Source organism: Cydia splendana, chromosome 11 (assembly GCF_910591565.1).
Source record: "Cydia splendana chromosome 11, ilCydSple1.2, whole genome shotgun sequence".
NCBI classification, from domain to species: Eukaryota; Metazoa; Arthropoda; class Insecta; order Lepidoptera; family Tortricidae; genus Cydia; species Cydia splendana.
The window spans coordinates 13,609,353-13,633,126 of NC_085970.1; the positions used below are offsets into that span (position 1 = coordinate 13,609,353).

At 36.8% G+C, this 23,774-nt stretch overlaps 1 protein-coding gene and 1 long non-coding RNA gene across 2 annotated transcripts in view; one reads left to right on the forward strand and one right to left on the reverse strand.

Annotated features, from left to right (window-relative positions):
• LOC134794976 (uncharacterized) overlaps positions 1 to 23,774 on the forward strand; it is a 746,430-nt gene that overhangs the window by 601,591 nt on the left and 121,065 nt on the right. The gene's annotated exons all lie outside the window — the stretch shown is intronic.
• Positions 1 to 23,774, reverse strand: part of LOC134794973 (uncharacterized) — a 68,165-nt gene that overhangs the window by 9,742 nt on the left and 34,649 nt on the right. The window contains exons 4-5 of the mRNA XM_063766846.1: positions 7,478 to 7,643; positions 7,133 to 7,222 (exon numbers count right to left, since the gene is read on the reverse strand). Coding sequence (XP_063622916.1) covers positions 7,133 to 7,222; positions 7,478 to 7,643 — 256 coding nt within the window. The remainder of the gene's footprint in view (positions 1 to 7,132; positions 7,223 to 7,477; positions 7,644 to 23,774) is intronic.

Genomic DNA, 23,774 nt, shown 5'->3' on the forward strand with positions numbered 1-23,774 from the left:
ATCATGCTTCATGTGACCCTGTTTCCTCCTACGTCATGCTACCATCATCCGATGTCCAGACCCCCGCCCTCTAATTTGAAATGACGTAATTTATGAATAGCCCCTAACGTAAGTGGAAATTGACTCCTGGAACAGCCATGCCCTTGAACTTAAACCGCTAAAAAAATGTTCAAACAAAAACTCAAACGAATACGCTTACCTCGCGCTTCGCGCTCGTTTGATCAATCAGCAATACGATGTTTAAGTGCAAAAAATTAATAAAAAAAGTTGCATTTACTGGGGATCGAACCGGGTACCTATCCCATATCCTTGCTTGTAACCGTCTTTCCAACTGCGCTATGATAGCATTTAGATGAGCTGACGAAATTTGGTTACTTATTCTCGAGTAAGAATTTAAATATCTAATCTAAAGAGAATACAGTGTATAGGGGACGTGCATTAACTATAGGGGGCAGCACAGGAGCCGTCAGATCTTTGGCGCGAAGCGTAGATGAGTAGTTTATGATTCCGATGAAGCCCACGAGATGGCAGAACCTACTATGCACAAGGAAACGTACTTACGAGAACGGTAGATGGTAGCACTTGCTTTGGCAATGTACATGTGCACATATGTTTCCGATTTAGGCCACAAGATGGCAGGCCCTCCAACGCGCACGGTCCCTATAGTGGGTGTGCGTGAACTATAGAGGGTAGCATAGGAGCCGTCAGATTTTTGGCATGAGGCGTAAATGTGACGTTTATGCTTCCGATGTAGCCCACAAGATGACAGAACCTACTATGCATAAGGAAACGTACCTACAAGAACGGTAGATGGTAGAACTTGTTTTGGCAATATACATGTTTCCGATTCAGACCACAAGATGGCAGACACTCCAACGCGCACGGTCCCTATATGTAGTAGAGGGTTATTGTCATACTAAATTTTGTAGTCACAGTAAATTTACTGCCATCTTTCGATACAGGATTAAAATGAAAATAAAAAAAAATATCAAAAAATGTATATATGTACTTATGGATAAATTTTATTTTTTATTTTTAGAACGCCATATGATTTTGACCCATGTTCTTTTACTGATATGAGTAAAAATTGTTAAATATAAAATGGTGTCGCCATCTAGACGAGCATAGGCCAAAGGTATGGCCGTATATTTAAGAATCAAATTTTCTTTAAAGCGCAAAAAGCCATCATCTCTTGCAAAAAATAAACGAATACGCTTAGCCCGCGCTTGATTTAAATACGACTTTTTCATTTTTTCAAAATAAAAAAATAAAATAAAAAACAATAATTGATACGAAATTTAAGTATAAAAAAATACAAAAAGTTATGTAGCAGCATACAATTACTGGGGATGGAACCAGGGACCTCCCTATGCAAACAAAAAAGCGAACGCTTGCAAAATGCGCCATGCTAGTTCTTACTAAAGCTGACGAAATTTAGCTACTCATTCTCAAGTAAAAACTAAATATCAAAATACCGCCGAAACCAGCGATACAAATTTTCTGAATTTTTAACCATTTAATCTATAAACATATATCAAAAAGAAAAAACTCTTATGATATCGATACGACTATTTGTTTAGGCGACAGGTATCACGACTCCGCCATTTTTAAAAATTTCCAAAAACCGGATTGACAAAAAAATTTTATTTAGTCATAGAATCTGGTCAAAAAATTTCATGAGAATCGGTTAAGAATTGCGACCTGTAGAGGAGAACATCCGGAAATACAAAACTAAATATCTAAATACCGCCCAAACCAGCGATAATTTTTTTCTGCATTTTTTGCTATTAACTCTGTAAACATGTCTCAAAAAGAAAAATTTCTTATGATATCGATACGACTATTTGTTTAGGCGCCAGGTATCACGACTCCGCCATTTTTTAAAATTTCCAAAAACCGGATTGACAAAAAAATTTTATTTAGTCATAAAATTCGGTCACAGAATTTCACGAGAATCGGTTAAGAATTGCGACCTGTAGAGGAGAACATCCGGACATACGAAAGCAAAATGCCCGAGTCAAAACGTAGACCTTCGCTTCGCTTCGGTCAATAAGAGTATTGATAATAAGAAAATAACACAAGAAAAGAGAGAAGATTATTTTTGGTAAAATATTAAAATATGATGAAAATAGATTTACTTGGGATTTACGGTCACTAAATGCAAATTACAACCTTATTGATATGGAATTACATTTTATTCATGTACCTAGTATAAATATATCGTATCTCCATATGTGTGTTCTACCGCTTGTACAATGATGGGCTGTGCTTTGAAAAATTGTTTGACATGATGCCAACGGCCGCTTTCTATCACCGTACCGCTCGCCGTCGGTAGGGTGTTCATCCTCACATTATCGCGCAGTGTGAGGCCCCTCCCGCGGACGCTCCCTGCCGAGGTTTTCTCCTGGAGCTCCATCAGTGTGGGTGTGGGGTTCTTCAAGAAAGGTATGTCGGTAACGCGATTGCTACAACCCTGGGGTTGCGGGCGTCCATAGGCTACGGCGAAAGCTTACCATCAGGAGGTCCGTATGCTTATTTGCCACCAACTCATTATTATTATTATTATAAACAATATTTTAGACTTCTAAGTACATAGGTATATACACCTATAGATAGTTGTATAAATACTTTGGTCTATGAGACGATATCCTTCTATTCGCGCCTACATTTTTCAAAGGATCACGCCGAATTTAGCCTACCATTCGATAAGCATATATATGTCGTAGGCCGATCGTAAGATCAGGCAGATCGTAATGTTCCTGTGTAATGTTTTGACGATAGTCACATTAAACCAATACATAGGTAGGATAGGTTCGTTAGGTTGCTTCAGATGCCCGAAGGGCAAACTGCCCAGAAATAGGAGCCCGCGGGGCTCCGTCGACTCAGGGAACGAGTCAAAGATTTTCACGTTTCACGATATGCCTAGGAATTTCACGATATGCCTGATCTTACGATCGGCCGCCGACATATATATGATAAATTTAATCATATTTCTTACAATCTCATACATATATTAGATTCCAACGGACACTTCTTAGTAACAAAAATAAGTAAAAGAGCTGAGAGAAAAATCACCACCAGGAATTAATAAACAGTTCTGTACTGGGGGAAAAAATGAAGTTTTAGTAGTAATCATGGAAGTTTCACTATTTCTGTAAAATTTATTTATTTCTACAAACAGCTCAGTAATACTAAATCTAATTTCAGCAAACAGACTTTAGTAAATGGAGCATTAAACAAAGTTCAGTATTTGTTACAATCCATTTTTATTACTACTAAAATTCTCCGATTTTTACTAGTAAAGTTTGTGATTTTTGGAAAAAAGCATCTGTGATTTCAAGTTATGATTTTAGTAAATGTCTCATTTACATAGTTTTGTAATATCTAAAAAACGAGTTCGCGGGAATAACATTACCCCATTTAAAATAACAATTCAGTTGTTACTATAGCGACATTACAAAGTTTACTGGTATTTAGTAGATAGACTTGTTGTGTTTATGTTCATTGTTGTACCAATCACTAAACGAGTTTTGTAATACCAACACAGCTACTTGATACGTTAATTTGGTTAGAGTTAGTATTGTGTCGGATGTCGGGCGGGCGTGTCTCGTGTCTTCTTTGTTTAAAACATACTTAAGTTAAATAATAAATTTAGGATATATTGTGGGCCATGGACATATTAACCCGCGACCTACTGTGTAGTTGGGGTCTACAGGAATATATTGTTCTGCAACTTCGAGCTAGCTGTTGTTATTCTAGTGATAATGACATCAAAGGTAAATCTAAACTGTTTGCAATTCCAACCTCCCTAGCACAGGTGCGCCGCGAGAGCATGTTGCGCGCGTAATAACTACTAGTCTCTTTCTGACTGTATGAATAAGAAAGGAATGGGTAGAATATCTCGACAGGCTTTTATAGTGCCTCTTTAGTACAGAGATATACTACCAAATGCTTTTTTATTCATACAGACAGAAATAGAGACGGGTAGCTACCACGCGCGCGACATGCTCTCGCGGCGCCCGTTTGCTAGGGGCGGAGGAATTGCAAACAGTTTAGTTTTTGCCTGTGATGTCATTATCTCTAGAATAACAACAGCTAGCTTGGAATCGCAGTACAGTTTAGTAAAACCTATGACGTCATCGTCTCCGATATTGCTAAAGCACGCTTAGAATTACAAAACGGTTAGTTTTCACCCATGACGTCATCACCTCCGATATTGCTAAAGCACCTCTCGGAATAACAAAACCAAATTTCTGAAATTACTCTAGCATACTTCAAATTACAAATATAGAAGTTGTATTTCCTACTAAATGGAAATTGCAAAAGTCAATTTGTTCCTATTAGTTGACTCTCCTTGTCCCCGGATTAAGTTTTATTTTTGTAATTCTAAGTGTGTTTTTGTTAGTTTTTTCTCTCAGTGTATAATTAAACCAAATCAACACATCCTGCGCCATTACATAGAATCAATGACAGTTTATAAATGGACGTCTAGAGCTAAACAAAAATGTATGGCAGCAGAATACATTTCTACGATGTTCCTGATGGTTGATGCTAATAACGCTTACTTATAATGTTCTTCAAAGAAAAACATTCATACCACTAACGACATACTGTTTTAAGCACTAAGTATCAAAATTGCAAACAGAACTGCGATACAGTAAAAACTTTTTTTTCCAATGACTTTAATTGTAACATGCCCAAATGACTTACGTCAAAAGTGAATAGCGTGTGAATAGCGAACGAATATAGAACGAATAGAGTCGCTATGGATTGTGTTTTCATATTAATTATTACATATTTATTTGATGGTATTGTATGAAATCTAGATGAGCACCAATTTACAATTAACTTTCACCGGCTTTCCCCATTGCAGTCGTTTATTTCTTCTTTAAAATTGATTATTGTTTTTTTTTATAAAACGTTATTTGATATCAGGGTATTTTTCACTAGACCGAGTCCAGACGCGCGCGTGAACACTGCTGCACAAAAATGCCTGTTTGCTCGGTTTTTTGTTATAAAAAGAGGTCGGGGACATCAAATTTACAAAAAGAAAGTGTTACATTTCACATGTAATATTTTTTTTACATATCATACGTTTAATTACATTCAAACACAATTATTATATTTTAGTCTCATGTAATTGTTGGATTTATCGATTTTGCTCACTCAGTACAAATTGCGGATCGGTCGAGCGACAAATCCGACTTCTCATCTCTCAGAATACAATAACATACTTCAACGAAAATGTGTTAGTGTGCGTGTTGTGACACTTGTCACTCGGTACACAAAAAGAGATCGAGGTTTGCAAGATTTGTCTTTGACGTGTGTCATTTTCTATGTATTTGTGTCGTCATTACAGATTGGATTTTGTATGTAAGTGTGTGAGAAGTGCGACTGTGTGCACCTTTCCCCCGCGAAAAATGGCAGAAAGATTTGTACGGTGAGATATCGCTTGGGCCCCTCCCTTCCGATGTGTCGGAAGCCGGTGTTGCTCGAAGATTTTAATTTATTTGCGTATGAAACAGACAAGATTTATTTTAAAATTTTAATTATTTTATTTTACGATTTATTTTTATATTACAATAAGATAAGCAAAAATAATATTTTTATAGATATTTTTGAAAAAAAAATACAAAAGGTTGAGGATGGTTCAGGTTAGAACCGAAGATCACGGTCACTCATAGGCGACGCAATTTTCACTGATGCCTAATATCACACAGCCACCAATACATTACAACAACTGTCGAAATTTCCTAACCCGTTGTAATTGTTCAAAGAGTATATATTTTGACTTAGCTAAGCAAACACGCACACATGCGTAACATATAGGCCTGTAAAGATATCACCACCTGTAGTAGACCTCCGATTCCGTTACTACTCAATGGAGCTACGACTCATCGTTTATTGGATATGTAAATTTTACGTAATCCGGAGCGCTGCGCGATTTGACATAGGTCTTACCTCTTTGAGGCCCGACGGCCATCTAACATTACTGGCATAAAGGATGCACTTATGACTTTGACGCATGTCAGAATGAGAAGCCGAATTGCGTAAAATGGGCGTTTTCAGTTGAATTCATAAAATCAAAAACGATGATAAATCCGTCGGTATAATGATAATAAGTAAATATTCTTTGCTATGACAATTAAGACGAGATGAAAACCTTTACTTTAAAGTGGATTATGCTGGATATGGATGTGTTTTCTAGTTGCACTGAGGTACTTAAGGAAAATGAAGAGGTAACTTTGGATTTATTTTCTATCGAGAAAATTTTAAGCATTCGTGTTTCGACTAGCATGAAATCTCTTATCATATAGTCAAAAAACATATATCCGAAAATCACATCTGTTTATTTCCGGGGCTAGCCACTGCCACCTTTCTAAGATCCTGTTATTTTGCGATGCACAGCCTTAAATGCGTATAATTATGCTTGAAGCTGTACACGACGTTTATTTATGCTTTTACTAGGGATGTACCGACTAGTCGGGAAAGCCGACTATCCGGCCTCATTTGTAGTCGGCGATTAGTCGGCGACTAGTCGGCAAATATGGCCGATTAGTCGGCACTTTATAATTGACAGAAAATAGGGCGAAAAGAAATAAACAGCAACTATTTACCATAAGCTTTTCACCAATTTTCCCCAAATTCCTATATAGGGTGCTTACGAAAAGTTTTGTTCGAATTATTGACCGTGTCACTTTCTTATGTCCGGTTGTAGTATGAAATATAGCCTTAGGTTTTTTCTATTTATTTTATTTTTTAGCGTTACTATTTACATAATATGATGAATAGCGTGACGAAAGAGGTAAAACGATTGTTTTTTAAGTGCATCTGAATTGAACTTAGACGAAACTAATGATATGGCCGACTAGCCGACTAGTCGGCCGACTAATCGGCCATCCGAGCGCCGATTAGTCGGCTAGTCGGCCAAATCAATAGTCGGTACATCGTTAGCTTTTACCAATCTCGTCTTCGAAACGTCGGTACCTAGAAATTTAGAAGCATGGGTAATAAGTCCTGTTGTAGTAAAAATGAAATATAGTTTGGCAGTGCTTCAGATCAAATACCTAAGTGATATTTGGTGACATTGTCGATATTGATGTGTCCTTCTGACTATGTACAGATTACTTACTGAGATAGACGTGGAAAGGGATAGCGAATACTGCGTAAAGGAGAGCAAAGCACCGGCCTTCTATCGTCTGTGGCACAGGAGCGCCAAACCCTGAAAAAAATATATTAGAAAAGTGCTATGATCAACTATTGTTGGTGTTGCTCGTATTACTTACTTAGTCAATATTTCGTCATTTATCTCGATTGGAGATAGAGGTGGACTAAGCTAACTCTGCACCGAATTTGTAGTGAGTGACACAAGCCAAAGTCGGTGCAGTCAGCGTAAACGGTCTAGTATTAGTAGAACCGTACGTGGCCCGAAGGGATACATTGTTCCATTTTCCCTTTAATTTAAAAATTAGCCTACCTAGAGCAGTCATGACGAAGACAGTGAAGAGAAAGGTCCCAGCCAGGTTCCAGTAGCGGCCGGGGTCCAACTTGGCCCCCCTTCCTGCCGCTAGCATGGTCTGCTTCCGCGCCTCCTCCACGCGGGCCGTTATGGCCTTCTGCCATTTAGGGGAGACTGGAGTAATCTGGAACAGATAATGTGCGATCATTATCAATTATTTTTTCATTTATACACAACACCATAAAACCATAAAACGTGACTCATTTTCAATGCTTTTAAGACGAAAGGGGAACACATCACGTGACCACTATTCCATACAAACATAGTCCCCATTTTCCTCTCGCGATTTTGACATTATGGAAACTATTTTTATACAATTTATTGTATTTGAACTTTTTCGACGTATAAAGCGGATGATTATTTTTCTGGGCATTTTTTTGACCATTTGTCACCGAAAAGAAAGTCCTATGGCTACAAATCTTCAGAAAATTCACGTTTGTACGAGACAACGTTTACCGTTTTCAGTTTCATGGAATGCTTCATATATGTCTATCTATTCTTCCAGAAATTATAACGCGGTTATAATTATTAATATAACTTTGTAACTACCCTAGATATGTAGTTAGAAAGCTACTGATTACACATGTCTCCTATATTCTCTTATATTATACCTGTTATTTATGTTTATTGAATAAGTATTACATTACACATTAGTCACTATCTTCAAGAGCATAGGATCCAAATTACGCTGTGGACTCTTAATTAGGATGGAAACCGGCAAGGAGCATATTAAGTAATTGAATTAGACACAAGTATGTAATTATCAAGATCAATCGGTAACCTCGGCGACTAAATAAATAAGGAAACGTACACTAACATGTGCCTGGGGGTGTCATGTCTTTAATGTTTTGGCAGTAAGGTCGTGTCCACACATTTTTGTTAAATAGGTACCTCAGGTCGCATATTTTACTAGATTTCGGGGTTGGTCCCATGCTCAGTAAAAACCAAAAATATCCCTGGCAACGGAAATAACTTATTTTTGGCTAGCCTGTATATGAATAAACCAAAATTTTGCGTTAGTTAGCGCCCTTCTTAAACTTGCCTTCCACATTGTTAACGGATAATTTGTAAATTCGTATAGATAAGGGGGCCTAGTCAAGATGACAATCGTGCATCGACAAACGCCAAAAGAAAAGAAAAAAAAAAACATCATCACAAGATGACAGATGCTACGATAATTCACGTGACTATTTCCATACTTTATTTAAGTTTCGATTGGCGTTTTATTTTTTACACGACTGCCCAAAAAAAAGAGTGTATTGTTTTCAGCGTTCATGTTTGTATGTATGTGAGTTTCTTTATTCCACCTTAACTTCTGATAGCCTTAACCGATTTAGACGTATGGTACATCATTAGAATCCTTACGTCATCCCGGGTGACATAGGCTATGTGACGTCATTATAAAAACAATATGGCGGACTTAATACGCCATATTACGCAACCTTTACAAAAAAATATCGTGCAAACCTATCGAGTAGGGTATCAAAATGAAGGGCTGTGAAAGCCGATTAATAATATATACGCAACATGTGGGTTTAAGTTTAAGTTTGAGAAATTAAGAATTGACAAAATATGTTAAGAAAAGCTTATCTCATAAAACCAAATATTATTATTGAATGGGACATTAAAAAGAAGGGGTTTGACCGCTGATCATAAAAAAATATAATTTTATTATATTAGGTACAGTATACTACTCATCGTTTTTAATACACCTTCTAAATTGCGCTAATGGAATCGAAAAGTTTAAAATATAGCTTCTATTTATTAATCGATATGATGCAGTCTCTCTAAGCTAACTCTGCACCAACTTTGGTAGAACAAATTGTGAAAGTATCATAATAACCGTATGTTTTTATTTAATTTTAACATTTATGATGATGATATTTTCACACTTTGTCTTAGCGAATGCTATGCAAAGTCAGCTTGGTATTTTCTGGATAAATGATTTCTTCTAAAAAAAATTGTAGATTCTTTCCTAGGACGCCCGACGTACGTGGCGCGCTGTACGCGTTCCAAAACCGGGCGCCTTCGGTGTCCTTCATACTAAAAGCGTCGGGCGTAGCCCGACGTACGTGACACGCTGTACGCTTACCAAAGCCGGGCGCCTTCGGCGTCCTCATACTCAAAGCGTCGGGCGTAGCCCGACGTACGTGGCGCGCTGTACGCGTTCCAAAACCGGGCGCCCGCATACTAATAGAGTCGGGCGTAGGTAGCCCGACGTACGTGGCGCGCTGCGCGCGGTCCAAAGCCAGGCGCCTTCGACCTTCTCATACTAAAAGTGTCGGGCGTAGCCCGATGTACGTGACACGCTGTACGCTTACCAAAGCCGGGCGCCTTCAGCGTTCTCATACTCAAAGCGTCGGGCGTAGCCTGACGTCCGTGGCGCGTTGTACGCTTACCGAACCCGGGCGCCTTCGGCGCACTCACACTTAAAGCGACGTACGTGGCGCGCTGTACGCGTTCCAAAGTCAGGCGCTTTCGGCGCCCGCATACTAAAAGAGTCGGGCGTAGGTAGCCAGACGTACGTGGCGCGCTGCACGCGGTCCAAAGCCAGGCGCCTTCGACCTTCTCATACTAAAAGTGTCGGGCGTAGCCCGACGTACGTGACACGCTGTACGCTTACCAAAGCCGGGCGCCTTCAGCGTTCTCATACTCAAAGCGTCGGGCGTAGCCTGACGTCCGTGGCGCGTTGTACGCTTACCGAACCCGGGCGCCTTCGGCGCCCTCACACTTAAAGCGACGTACGTGGCGCGCTGTACGCGTTCCAAAGTCAGGCGCTTTCGGCGCCCGCATACTAAAAGAGTCGGGCGTAGGTAGCCAGACGTACGTGGCGCGCTGCACGCGGTCCAAAGCCAGGCGCCTTCGACCTTCTCATACTAAAAGAGTCGGGCGGAGCCCGACGTACGAGACACGCTGCACGCTTACCAAAACCAGGCGCCTTCGGCGTCCTCATACTCAAAGCGTCGGGCATAGCCCGACGTACGAGGCGCGCTGCGCGCGGTCCAAAGCCAGGCGCCTTCGACCTTCTCATACTAAAAGTGTCGGGCGTAGCCCTACGTACGTGACACGTTGTACGCTTACCAAAGCTGGGCGCCTTTGGCGCCCTCATACTAAAGCGTCGGGCGTAGCGCGACGTACGTGGCGCGCTGAACGCTTACCAAACCCGGGTGCCTTCGGCGCCCTCATACTTAAAGCGTTGGGTGTACCCCGACGTACGTGGCGCGCTGCACGCGTTCCAAAGCCAGGCGCCTTCGGCGCCCTCATACTAAAAGAGTCGACGTACGTGACACGTTGTACGCTTACCAAATCTGGGCGCTGGAGGCGCCCTCATACTAAAGGAGTCGGGCGTAGCCCGACGTATGTGACGCGCTGCACGCGGTCCAAAGCCAGGTGCAAATCATGAAACATATGGTTGGTTTAAAAAATCTAAAAAGTATAAAATAAAATAAATTAATTAAAAATTAAAAAACACGACTGCGAAAAAGCGAACTGAAAAGACAAAAATAATTTATAGTTGTGTTAGTTACCCAGTCACATGATTGATATTTTTCATTGACTGTACCTGTGTATTTTATTTCGATTGCAGTCGGGGACCTTTTAAATGGGAAAATGTCAATACATCAAGGTCCCCGACTGCAATTGAAATAAAATACACAGGTACAGTCAATGAAAAATATCAATCATGTGACTGGGTAACTAACACAACTATAAATTATTTTTTGTCTTTTCAGTTCGCTTTTTCGCAGTCGTGTTTTTTATTCAACGATTAGGTATCATCTTGGCTAGACCTCCTGGTCCACTAATGGTTAGTTTAAGGTGATACATGGAGATACAAACCTCAAGAAAATATTTAAATTGTAAATTTCACGATAACTTTCATGAATTTAATTTAATAACCGCTTCGAGACTGTCAGAAACTAACTTCTATTTTTAAGTACTTTGTGTTAACCCTTGACTCAGACTTTGAAACTTTTGAAAGTGACTTTGATCAAGAATAAGGTCGTACAAGCCCTTATTGCTCGGTTACAAACGGTCTGATTGTGAATAAATTTGGCAGCTATAATAAATTAAATATACTTCGCTGATGACATTTATCATGAATCCTGATCAACCTGAATTGGATGCCAATCCGAATGCAATAATACCTCAGGGTACAGATCAATTTGCCTAATTTGATGAGTTTTTGGGTAAAACGAAATTCAAATCATAATGTAATATTTAAAAAAATAAGCCAAATTCTCATGTGCCATTGAAATATGAATGCTAAGTAACGTAGTATGTAGGTATATGTAAAAAATATTTAACGAGCACCCATAAAAAAAACTTTAAGCCTACTTAAATACCGGACCGGACGACCGGTCTGGCCTAGTGGGTAGTGACCCTGCCTATGAAACCGATGGTCCCGGGTTCGAATCCTGGTACGGGCATTTATTTGTATGATGATACAGATATTTGTTCCTGAGTCATGGTTGTTTTCTATGTATTTAAGTACATATTTATATATTATATACATTGTTGTCTGAGTACCCACAACACAAGCCTTCTTGAGCTTACCGTGGGCCTTAGTCAATTTGTGTAAAAATGTCCTATAATATTTATTTATAATTTATTTATTTAAATGAAAACTACAAGGTACATAATATACAAGTGCCTTATTCGAAACTTTCCAGAAAAACGTTATCTTCTTTAAGAAATATCACTCTCTACGCTAGTTATCTACTAGTAACTGGCCACCACAAGCTCGCAACTTACTAACCAACTTACGAAGTACTTGCAAACTTTGAACGTGAGGTTAAGTGGCACTTAACCATCTCATTTTACGGTAAGTTGCTTAACAGGACTTTACTTCTTTGTAGTGTTGGACGTTAAATGAAACTATTTGGTTGGAGTATAGGTCTATAATGTCTAGAATAACATGGGTACAAGCTTATATAGTCTAGGCTATGTTACGTGTGAGGGTAAGGCGTAGCACACACTACACCTTCCCTCTTGGAGAAAAAAAATTATATCTTTAGATACTATTTTTTTTTATATATTAAATACATATCTAATAATGCCAAAACTTAAGAATTGAAATACACAAAATCGGAAATATAAAAATTATAATTTTCGAAGAAAAGTTAAGTTTAAGAAATGGTTAAAATTACAAAGATATTTTAAACAATCTGAAATCATCAATTTTTCACCCTCAAAACAAGAAAAATGTGTTATGTTACTTATGTTATGATTACATAATAACAAAATATTATAAAATTATTATAAGTCAGTAATGACAACTGAAAATTGAATTATTAAACAATTTAATATACCGAACCATACAATACAAAATAACATATCTACATTTTACATAAAGAGAAAAAAAAAACACAGTAAAAGAAAACACACACAAGCACAAGCATACACCTTAAAAATAAACATTCCATAATTCATTACTAAGAAATATACAATTACACAATACGTAGCAAGTGTTAACAATCTACTATACGAGTATAACCAATGTATGCTCGTATTGATGACGAACTAATTTTTTTTTACTAAAAAAAAAAGTTGAATACTATTTGATAATACACATACTACTAACAATAAAAAACTTACAAAATACATCTTGCATAAGATTTATTTTTTTATGATTTTAGTCTTGTCCTTGAAAGTTACGTATGAAGACATACGAACATGTTAGTTATTCTCTTTTATTGGTAGGTACCTTATTGTTTCTTATATTTGGACAATTCAACGCGCATATTTTGTGAAATCCCTTTTTATTTAACTTTATATATTATATTTCTCCTTTTACATACGTCATCTTACATAATAATCATTTAATTAATACACCACAATTTTCTAAGATGTGCATCTAAAGCGTGCAACTCTGGCAAGGGTACACAGCGCATTTACTTACCTGGTCGGCCGACCTTATCATACATTTTATTTATTTGCTCAGGATACAAGGATATTTTATTTTTACGCGCGCGCACACATACATATATTCATATTCAGGCAGTTCTTTTAACACTTCCTTACATCATAACCTTCCATGTGTCCAAGGAGTCTCCAGAATTGATACTCGACCGAATCATGGTCAGACATCCAAGGATTCCGTGCCTGCCTTGTATCCTGGCGTACCCTTGCTATACCATATCGCTCAAGGCCGCCTCTTGGGCCACCGAAGATGCGATAGGCATATAATTTTTTTTTATACATTCCTCTCATACAAAAACATCCAAAAACCAATCACATAACACAACACCATGAAAACTTCAACATATAAGATTTTCAGCAACTCTTAGATGATCAGGCTAATCGTCCTTTGAAAAACTTATCTGTTTTAGTTTTCCCAATCACTTTCCTAACGCACTTTTCTTATAACAAACTAATTCCATCTCACTCATATAACGATCAAAAACCTAACTAATTCTTTAGAACTTTCCATAGCCACACAGTCTCAAACATATTGACAACCCTTAAAATTCAACCCCTAAAATCCAACATCAATCTTTACTTTAAACATACCGAATACCCGTAAAACCTGTTCCTTACACAATTCAATATTGTTATTTATAATACCACTAGTCAATTTATTTTAAAAGTCATATCCATTAATATAAAGTCCATATTTGTTTGTTATTTATGTCAAATCCGTGTAAAAAATATGTCTAAACAATATTAATCACTATCATTGAAAAATTATTTCAAATTCGAAGTAAAAATAAATGTAATTTATATCTATCTAATGAAAACTAAGCATTAATTGTATATGGTTAAAATTCGGAACATATTGTGACTTACTATTATATTTTTAAATCTGAAACCGAAATATTTTAGGTAGGCGTTACTTACTACTAAATACTAACTGTTTAAATTTAATTTGATTACAATAACTTGAATGCTCTAAATAAGTGTACAAAGACTACGAAATTTGAGATGTAATGACAGACGCCGCATGCCATTCCCTATAAGGAATGCACTCGCCGCCGCCTCGTGCCATATTTGTAAGGGATAAAAGTATGTCACGTAACTAACTATAATATGAAATTGAATAAAATTAAATGCAATATAGGTATATAATTAAAATGAACAAGTCTGTAATGAAAAATAGATAGATAATTAAGTTCTGTTTTATAAAAATTCTAGACCAATCTTTTAATCACATATTGTTTCGTCATCATACGGCATAGTTATACCTAATACTTACTTACCACAACAGTTATTTATCCTATCGTGACATTAAAAATTAACATACGGACTTCTAATATACCTAATATAAAATTCAACACAAGGCTAAAAAGCAATTGATATTAACTACTGAAAACAAAAAAGGAATTAGCAAATATAATAGGTAATTAAATGTCCCTTTTGCACGGCACTTCACAATGTCACTTTATTGTTTTTCACATGGCGCAACCAATCTACCAATCAACCCCTATCAAAGGCGTCTCTGGTCCTCCTGGCGTCATCCTAGGCTAAGGACACCATCAACTCCCTGCTGCAACCATCGTTAATGCTTCGCACTTATTAAATTGATTGTATTTTTATTTTATTGAGTCCATATATTATTAAGTCACGTTCTTCTAGTCAAAATTGTAACTAGTTAGAAATGTTCACTGAAGATCACTAATAGTGGTTTACTTTCTCACGTGTTTTGATATAAGTCCATAGCGATCACTTTTTTTTTTACTGTTTAATGCGTCCGTAGTCACTAATTTTAATAACACCAATAAAAAATAAAGTTCTAGCAGTCCGCCAAACTCATTCACTGTGGATGTATAGTTTTTGTTAATTATAGTATTTTTCACACAAATATGTCCTTATCACTTATTTTAAAGTTTTACTTTTCTTCCCGACGTGTACTGGCTGGCGCGGCGCGCCGCCAGTGCAGCACAAGGCCGCACTGGCAGGGTCGCCATGTAGTGTTGGACGTTAAATGAAACTATTTGGTTGGAGTATAGGTCTATAATGTCTAGAATAACATGGGTACAAGCTTATATAGTCTAGGCTATGTTACGTGTGAGGGTAAGGCGTAGCACACACTACATCTTGGTTGTTACATTTTTATTTTTGTTTCAACTAGATTGGGTTCGTCATTGTTTAAGAAAACATTTAACCACTTTCTTCTTAAAACTAAGCAACCTCTTCCAAATCTTTGTTATTTTTTTTCTCTTAGTAACAAACAGTAATATCAAAATGACGGGTAGAAGCAAACGATATATGTACATTAGGGTGGAGCAAAATCCAAAATTCTTGAATATAGCAATGGAACCCCTCTAAAAGGATGTCTAATTTTTCATTATTTAAGGGAATAATAATAAAAGAAATATAGCTATATACTTTTAGCCCTCTACTATTCGATTATATATAGCAATATGTGTATATTTTTAATAAATTTTATTTATGCATATTTTTTTTTAAACAAGTTTTATTTATTAAATAACATCTTTTTCTTACAGATATACTCGATTCCTATACTTATTTTTGTTTATAACGTATATTTTTATGACACGGTAAAACCACGTAAATAGGGGTTTTATGGAATTTGCCCTTTAACCCGGATATTGTGCACAAATTGGAGTTTACAATCCATAACAGAATCGTGAAAACTATTTTGAACATGATAAGATAATAAAATGAATATATACCAGTATAAGTATATTTATGCCTAACACGACGCCGAAGGGCCCTATTTCACGCTTATTTAAACATATAAGTTACCCTTTTTTTGCAGTAAAATGATACTTTTCGTAATCAATAACATCGTTACTTTGACACAAGAATGTCAAAAAAAAATAACTCATATAATTTTTTTACACTGTAGCATTTTCCATGTTTTGCACGAAATTGCTGTTTAATATGAAATTCTGAAATTATATTATTTCATAAATATTGAAAAATGCACTAAAATTTTGGTAATAACTTATTATACGCTTATTAAGTATTATATAATTTCAATAAAATGTACACATATTAGTGAAATAGTATATTTTAATAATTGATGAAAAATTTCCTTTATTCATTTCTTTAGCGGCTGAGTAGAGGGCTAAAAGTAGTGTTGATTTTGAAACTTGATATAATCACTATAATCTACATGACAAACTGCAACTTTTGGTACTGGTTCCACATTGATAATCAAATTTTTATTTTTTTCCATACAACGACGCTCCACCCTAATGTACATACAAACGATTATCAACGATTTATTAGATTTGACAAACATTTATGAACGCCATAACTTTTTCGGTATTCTTTGATTACATAAATCTTAACATGATTGAGTACATGTTCAGATAACTTGGACCAACATACAGGGTGATTCAGGAGACGTGAGCAGGACTAATACTGCACATTTCGTAGATTATAAGCAACACTTTCGTATCAGTATTAGTGAGGTTAACGTTAATTTTCTAGTCACGTTGAAAAAAAAAGTTATTAATTTATTTACGACATACGTGGTCACCCTAAAATTAGAATACTAAACTACCGATATTCTGTGTCAAATTGAATGTCACCACTGTCATCGCGGTCTGGTTACTTTTGAAAACTTGTATCTCACTCAAGTTTGACAGTTTATTTTCTTCGTTATCAAAAATTAAAGATGTTTTATGCTTATTAATTAGGTCTTGTAGGGTGACCATGATTGTAGAGGATTAAATTTGCCCTCACCAAAAAGTTAAAAAATAGGAAAAAATCTGGCTGTTTCACCTGAATACGACGGTGATCGATCAATTATCAGTTACTGAGTCTGCAGGATTAGTCCTGCTCACGTCTCATGAATCACCCTGTATATAGTAGGTTTATACATTTGATGGCGAAGTTTTCACTGTTAATAAACATTACAATTTGCGATATCTAAGTATATAACTTTATTGTTATATTATTATCAAGCGTAGGTATGATGAGTAAAAAAAAACGTAACATTATTTAATAGAGGCACAAGTAACCTTTTTCAGCACTAATTGAATTCATCATCTTTTGTTTCATTTTAGTTAAAAATTGGCCTCCAGCATTTCTGTTTATTTGCAGAGAATAATAAACTATTTATTTGCAGAGACAATATGACACGCTTTCATTTTTAAACAACTCGCTTGGGTTATAAACTTAATTAAGAGGCAAAGGGGTGTCATTTGAAATTCCAAACAGTTTTTTAGACGCTTGTGAAACTATTTAAAATTCCGACTGCATCCAGTGTGCATCTGGCATCAAGGCCTATTCATACCACATTTTTAAATTGAGTTCGAAGTTTGGAGGAGAAAATGCATTTACATATAGTCAGTGAGAAATAATTCCATTTTTATTCTAACTTTGCTGGTAGTACTGGAAAATCTTAGTGTTTCTGCTTTGTAAGTTCATCTGAATTCATATGTATGTGTATGTATATGTATGTATATGTATTTGTAACTATATTATATATATATTTGTATATATTTATATATGTGTATATGTCTTTGTGTTCGTACAGGTACGTAATTGTATCATCAAAGTATACCACATATTTTTGCACCGCCTACAACTTATCTGCTTTGCCTAAAGGTTGACTGGTAGAGAATGCCTTATGGCATTAAGTTCGCCTTTTGTACAGTGTGTTTTCTTATGTGCAATAAAGATTAAATAAATAAATACACCTATACACAATATATACCTATCTGCATTATAGGTATATATTGTGTATAGTATACAATGCAATACGATGAAAGTCTTAGAAAAATGTATCCAAATTGTTAACTTTTGTAATATCCACAGAAAAGACGCCTGTTACCCGGAACGTTTTTGACTCACGTGTACCTACTACAAAACCATTAAGCAACTATATTATCAACCGTTGTTAATTAAGAAAGTTAACATTGTTGTTACGTTTGTTAACATTGTTGTTAGTTAACTTCATAACTTGGGAACCATTACAAAACAATAGCCCCACTACAGTTCAGTACAATAGCTCAATCAATTATACAATTAATAACCAAGTCCAATCAAATTGAATGGAATGTGTCGAGCTGATATACAAATATAAGTACATATAAATATTCAACGTGCATCAGCGGTCTTTTCCGCCTATATGGTATTGTTTTAAGTTTTGGGCAGCTGTTTGAAGCAATTGTTAATAATTACTTATATTCGTTAACATTTAAAAAGGTCCCTTTATAATGCTGTGTTTAAGTAAAAGTTAACATACCATAGTTACTTTTAGGTACAAACCACAGCTTTTGCTATGAACTGCTTACTGCTACGCATCATTTTATCACCGACAACCGAGAATAAACGCCTCATTTAATACGATACGGAAGAGTATCCCGCTACGAAAAAACGCTACGCATGAATTCCCTTGACGTTGATGCCGCCGCCAACGTCAGCGTAGAGCGAAGCCGCTTCGAGGCTTCGTGGCTTTCGGGTTAGAGTGTCGTACAATACCTCAAACGACGGGTCCCAAAATGTTGTCCACAAATATCCCGACCCGAATTTCCCTGGGAATCCTTGCCACTAAATACTTAACCTAAAATCACAGCTCGCTCCGGGAATTCCGCGCGTTCCGGGGCTAGTGATGGGCATATTGCTCTAAATAGAGGCACAAGTTGTGATCCGTTTAGGTTTGAAATCGTTAACGCCAACTGAAAACTAAATAAGAACGATAGTTTGAATGAAAAAGTTACGTGCTCAAAGATTGTTTATTAATTGTTTATTGGTAGAGAATGCTTTTGGCATTAAGTCCGCCTTTTGTACGATAAGTTTTTCTTTTGTGCAATAAAGTTTAAATAAATAAATAAATAATCCCAAGAATTGGCGTAGGTACTAGTTTTTACGAAAGCGACTGCCATCTGACCTTCCAACACAGAGGGTAAGTTAGGCCTTGTTGGGATTAGTCCGGTTTCCTCACGATGTTTTCCTTCGCCGAAAAGCAACTGGTAAATATCAAATGATATTGGATTGTCATTGTCACCTTGACGACGCACCCGCACCAAATCGCACTCTACCCGTCACTACTCCCGTCGACACTCATAACGACACAAAAAGGGAGATCCCACCCCAAAATATGCTTCATTTACAGATGGTACCGTAAAATGGGGTGAGTAGGTGCAAAACTGATATTCAAACCTCGATAACATTTTATTTTTACATATGCAAACCGAATGGTGTATATAATAAGTGTTCCGGACGTTTGTATTTTAGTTTTTATTTTATTTTGGGTAGTTCCATTTCATAATTTTGACGATAAACAAGAAATCCCACCTCACCCCGTAGTCCCTCGTATTTGGGGTGAGTTGGGTTTTCATATCACTGCCCTATGCCAATGTGCTATGAAACGAAGTTCCTTGGCTTTATGTTGGATTCGAATCTTAACTGGAAGTGCCATGTTGACCAACTATGCAATAGATTGAGTAGTGCGGTCTTTGCGTTACGGAAGTTGAAACCCTTTATTTCGTACGTTTCATTAAAATCGGTCTACTATGCTCACTTCCACTCACTTATGACATATGGTGTACTCATTTGGGGGAACTCTACGGATGCCAATCGAGTGTTTATTATGCAAAAACAGGCAATACGAACGCTAGCGGGTGTGAAGCGTAGACATTCATGCAGAGACCTTTTTGTAACGCATAAAATAATGACGCACTACTCATTATATTTATTCGAAATCATTATGTACGTGAGAAATAACTTTTATCTTTGTTTAAACGCGTTGAGGTATCTGGTATAAACATTAGAACTACAGGTCGATTACGAACAGTTCCACGTCGCATGGCGCTTGCAGCAAAAAACCCGCGTGTTATCGGTCCGACTTATTATGAGCGATTACCTGCAGAAATAAGGACGGAAACATCCGATACAACATTCAAGCGTCGATTGAGAAACTTTTTACTGGACAACCCATTATATTCAATAACTGAATTTTTTGACATAACTGTATAATTTATATTCGCATACCTATTCTTGACATTGTCTTTGTTTATTATTGTTATTATTTGACGATCCTTCTCAGGTGAAATTTTTCATATTATGTATTATTAATGAAATTAATTTATTTGGATTATCTTGCTATTATTTAAATTTATTTCTGACGATCACAATATAGATTCTTATAAATTGACATTAATGTAATTTGTACTGTAATCATATGTTGTGAAATAAATAAATCTAATCTAATCTAATCTAATCATACAAAGGTGATTTTGGAAGATTGTTGGATCGATTTTTTTTATTATGAGTATTACTATAGCTCCATTTTAAATTGGAATACATTATTTTTGTAGCAGTAGCCTTTAAATCCCATCTCACCCCTCTTTCAGCCCTTCTCTCCCCATTCATAACCCAATTCTCCCCGCGAACCCTACTCACCCCATTTTACGGTAAGTTGCGGATAGTTTCCAAAAGTTGATAAAGTTCACAGGAAACAAGGTAAACTTTCACTATGGAAATGAAAAATTCCGATTCCCGTACAAAACTTTCCGACGGCAAAGACTATGAATTTTAATTAAGTACATTATGTGTATTTAGTGAAAGGCGAGAACAGTATGCTTTATGTCCAGACATCGTAAATTTTATAGCATTATCGGTGCAGCGGAGCGGTGTTAACGGAATTGGTATAAACAATTTCAACCCTAATGATTAATTAGAGCGTTAATTACGTTAATATTAACCTTAATTTACCATTTCAGTTGGAATTATCTATACCAATTCCGTTAACACTACTCCACTGCACCAAATTTACGAAGTCTGTTTATGTCACATCACTACGAGACAGCGAAGTACCCAAGTGCCATGCTGCCATCCCGTCCAATATTGTCTAGCAGGTTTGTCCTGATAAAACCTTTCTCTATTACATTTTTGCCTCGGTAAAGCGGGATGACTGCGATAGTCCCAAGCGTATCTATCACCATATTCAAGACTTACAGGCCAATTCGCATGAACACTGACGGAATGATGTCATTTAGTCATTGTGCGTCTCGCTGGCGCCAACAATACATTACGGACAAGCAAGCGAAATGCACGATAACTGATTTAACCCGTCGAACGTCCACCATACAACAAATTGATGCAAAGCAATTTGACCCATATTGATCTGTGGTAACACACGTCTGATACCATAGACTAGGAATCCTCTTTTAGAGCAATTATGTAATGAAACCGATGCTGCCAAAAATACGGGGGTGCGGGGGACGAGGTGAGCGAGGTCCCGTGCCGTCATTGGTCCGTTCAAAGACACGGACGTCACACAAAGACACTTTCGACTCGAAAATGGAGTAAAACTACCGTATGCGTGGCAGAGGGGGTAGAGCTACTATGCTCAGTCTGGAGGATATGTTGTCTGTGTCTGATACTGAGTAGCTAACCCGAATTGAGTTAGTATCACACGTGTGATATTAGGGGTCATCCATTAATTACGTCACACGAATTTCTAGGTTTTTTGACCCCTCCCCCCCCTTGTCACATTTGGTCACATTTGGCAAACCCCTCCCCCCTAGTGTGACGTCACATTTTTTCTACGAAATCGCCAAATCGAATTAAGTAAGTACCTAAGTATTATTAATATTTTATCAAAATATTTTTGACGATATAAATATTAGTAATTTTATAACCCAAAACTGCTTAGGAAAGAAAATTAAAAGAATAAAAACGATTATCGTTTTAAAAACTTGTTATTTAAATGTACAGCGAATAAAATAATTAAAAAAAAAATTTCGGTTACTGATGAAGGTAAAGTGACGTCACAAAGTTTGTGTCTCCCCCCTCCCCCATGTCACAATATGTCACATTTTCTTGACCCCTCCCTCCCCCTAAACGTGTGACGTAATTAATGGATGACCCCTTAGGGCGCTCCACGGGTACATCATTTAGATGTCATTCTGATATCAGTGTTCGTTCGAATTGGCCTGCTATTCGACACTCGCAAAGATACATGTCAATAGGTATAACTTTACGTTGCCGTTGGGATGTTTTTCCAATTTTTTCAAAGTTTTAATATACGAGTATGTTACATTGTTTTTATGAGGTTTGTACTGAAACCGACTCATACAAATGCCTCTACATTTATCTCGTTTGCTTGTTAGGTGCTCCAAGTAATTACCATTAGCATATAACACACAATTTGCATCAAAATCAGGCGCTGCAGTCAGCTGAATCAAAACAGAGCTTAAAAAGCAAACTGTGATGAGCCCATCAATCTTCGTCACGGCAGCTTGTTCTAACGTTTCATAAGTGTTGCAACTACTTTATAAATCTCATAACATTTTGTGCCTTAATCCTTTACTGTAAGACACACAATCGAACGAGTATTAGATTGAAGTTAATACTCTTTTACTAAGCGCGGCAAATGCTCGGCTTAAATAGTCCGGTGTTATTAAATTGTGTGGCGAAAAACGGATTATGAAGCTTGTAGACGCATTATTAGCTCGGGTTGAAATATGAATGTTGGTTTATGTTGCGATTTGCGAATATGGAGTTGAGGTTTAATTTAATTTACGAAGAGTTTATGCTTTTAATTTTAACTGCCGTTGCTTGGCGCTATTTGGAGTCCTGCGGCGGTAGCACGGTCGCTTTTTTTACACGACTGCCCAAACAAAAAGAGTGTATTGTTTTCAGCGTTCATGTTTGTATGTATGTGAGTTTCTTTATTCCACCTTAACTTCTGAATGCCTTAACCGATTTAGACGTATGATACATCATTAGAATCCTTACGTCATCCCGGGTAACATAGGCTATGTGACGTCATTATAAAAACAATATGGCGGACTTAATACGGCATATTACGCAACCTTTAGAAAAAAATATCGTGCAAACCTATCGAGTAGGGTATCAAAATGAAGGGCTTTGAAAGCCGATTGATACTATATACGCAACATGTGGGTTTAAGTTTCATTTTGAGAAAGTAAGAATTGACAAAATATGTTAAGAGAAGCTAATCTCATAAAACCAAATATTATTATTGAATGGGATACTTATTAAAATAAAAGGAAAGGGTTTGACCGCTGATCATAAAAAAATATAATTATATTATATTAGGTAGGTACATACTACTCATATTTTTTAAAACATGTTCGTAATTGCGCTTATGGAATCGAAAAGTTTAAAATATAACTTCTATTTATTAATCGATACGATACAGAGTCCGTCTAAGCTAACTCTGCACCGACTTTGGCAGAACAAATCGTGAAAGTATCATTATAACCGTATGGTTTGATTTAATTTTAACATTTATGATGATGATGACATTTTTTTTAAGGCCGAAGGGTGAGCTCCACGTAGGGCCTACGGCTCAGAGCGTAAGAAAGAT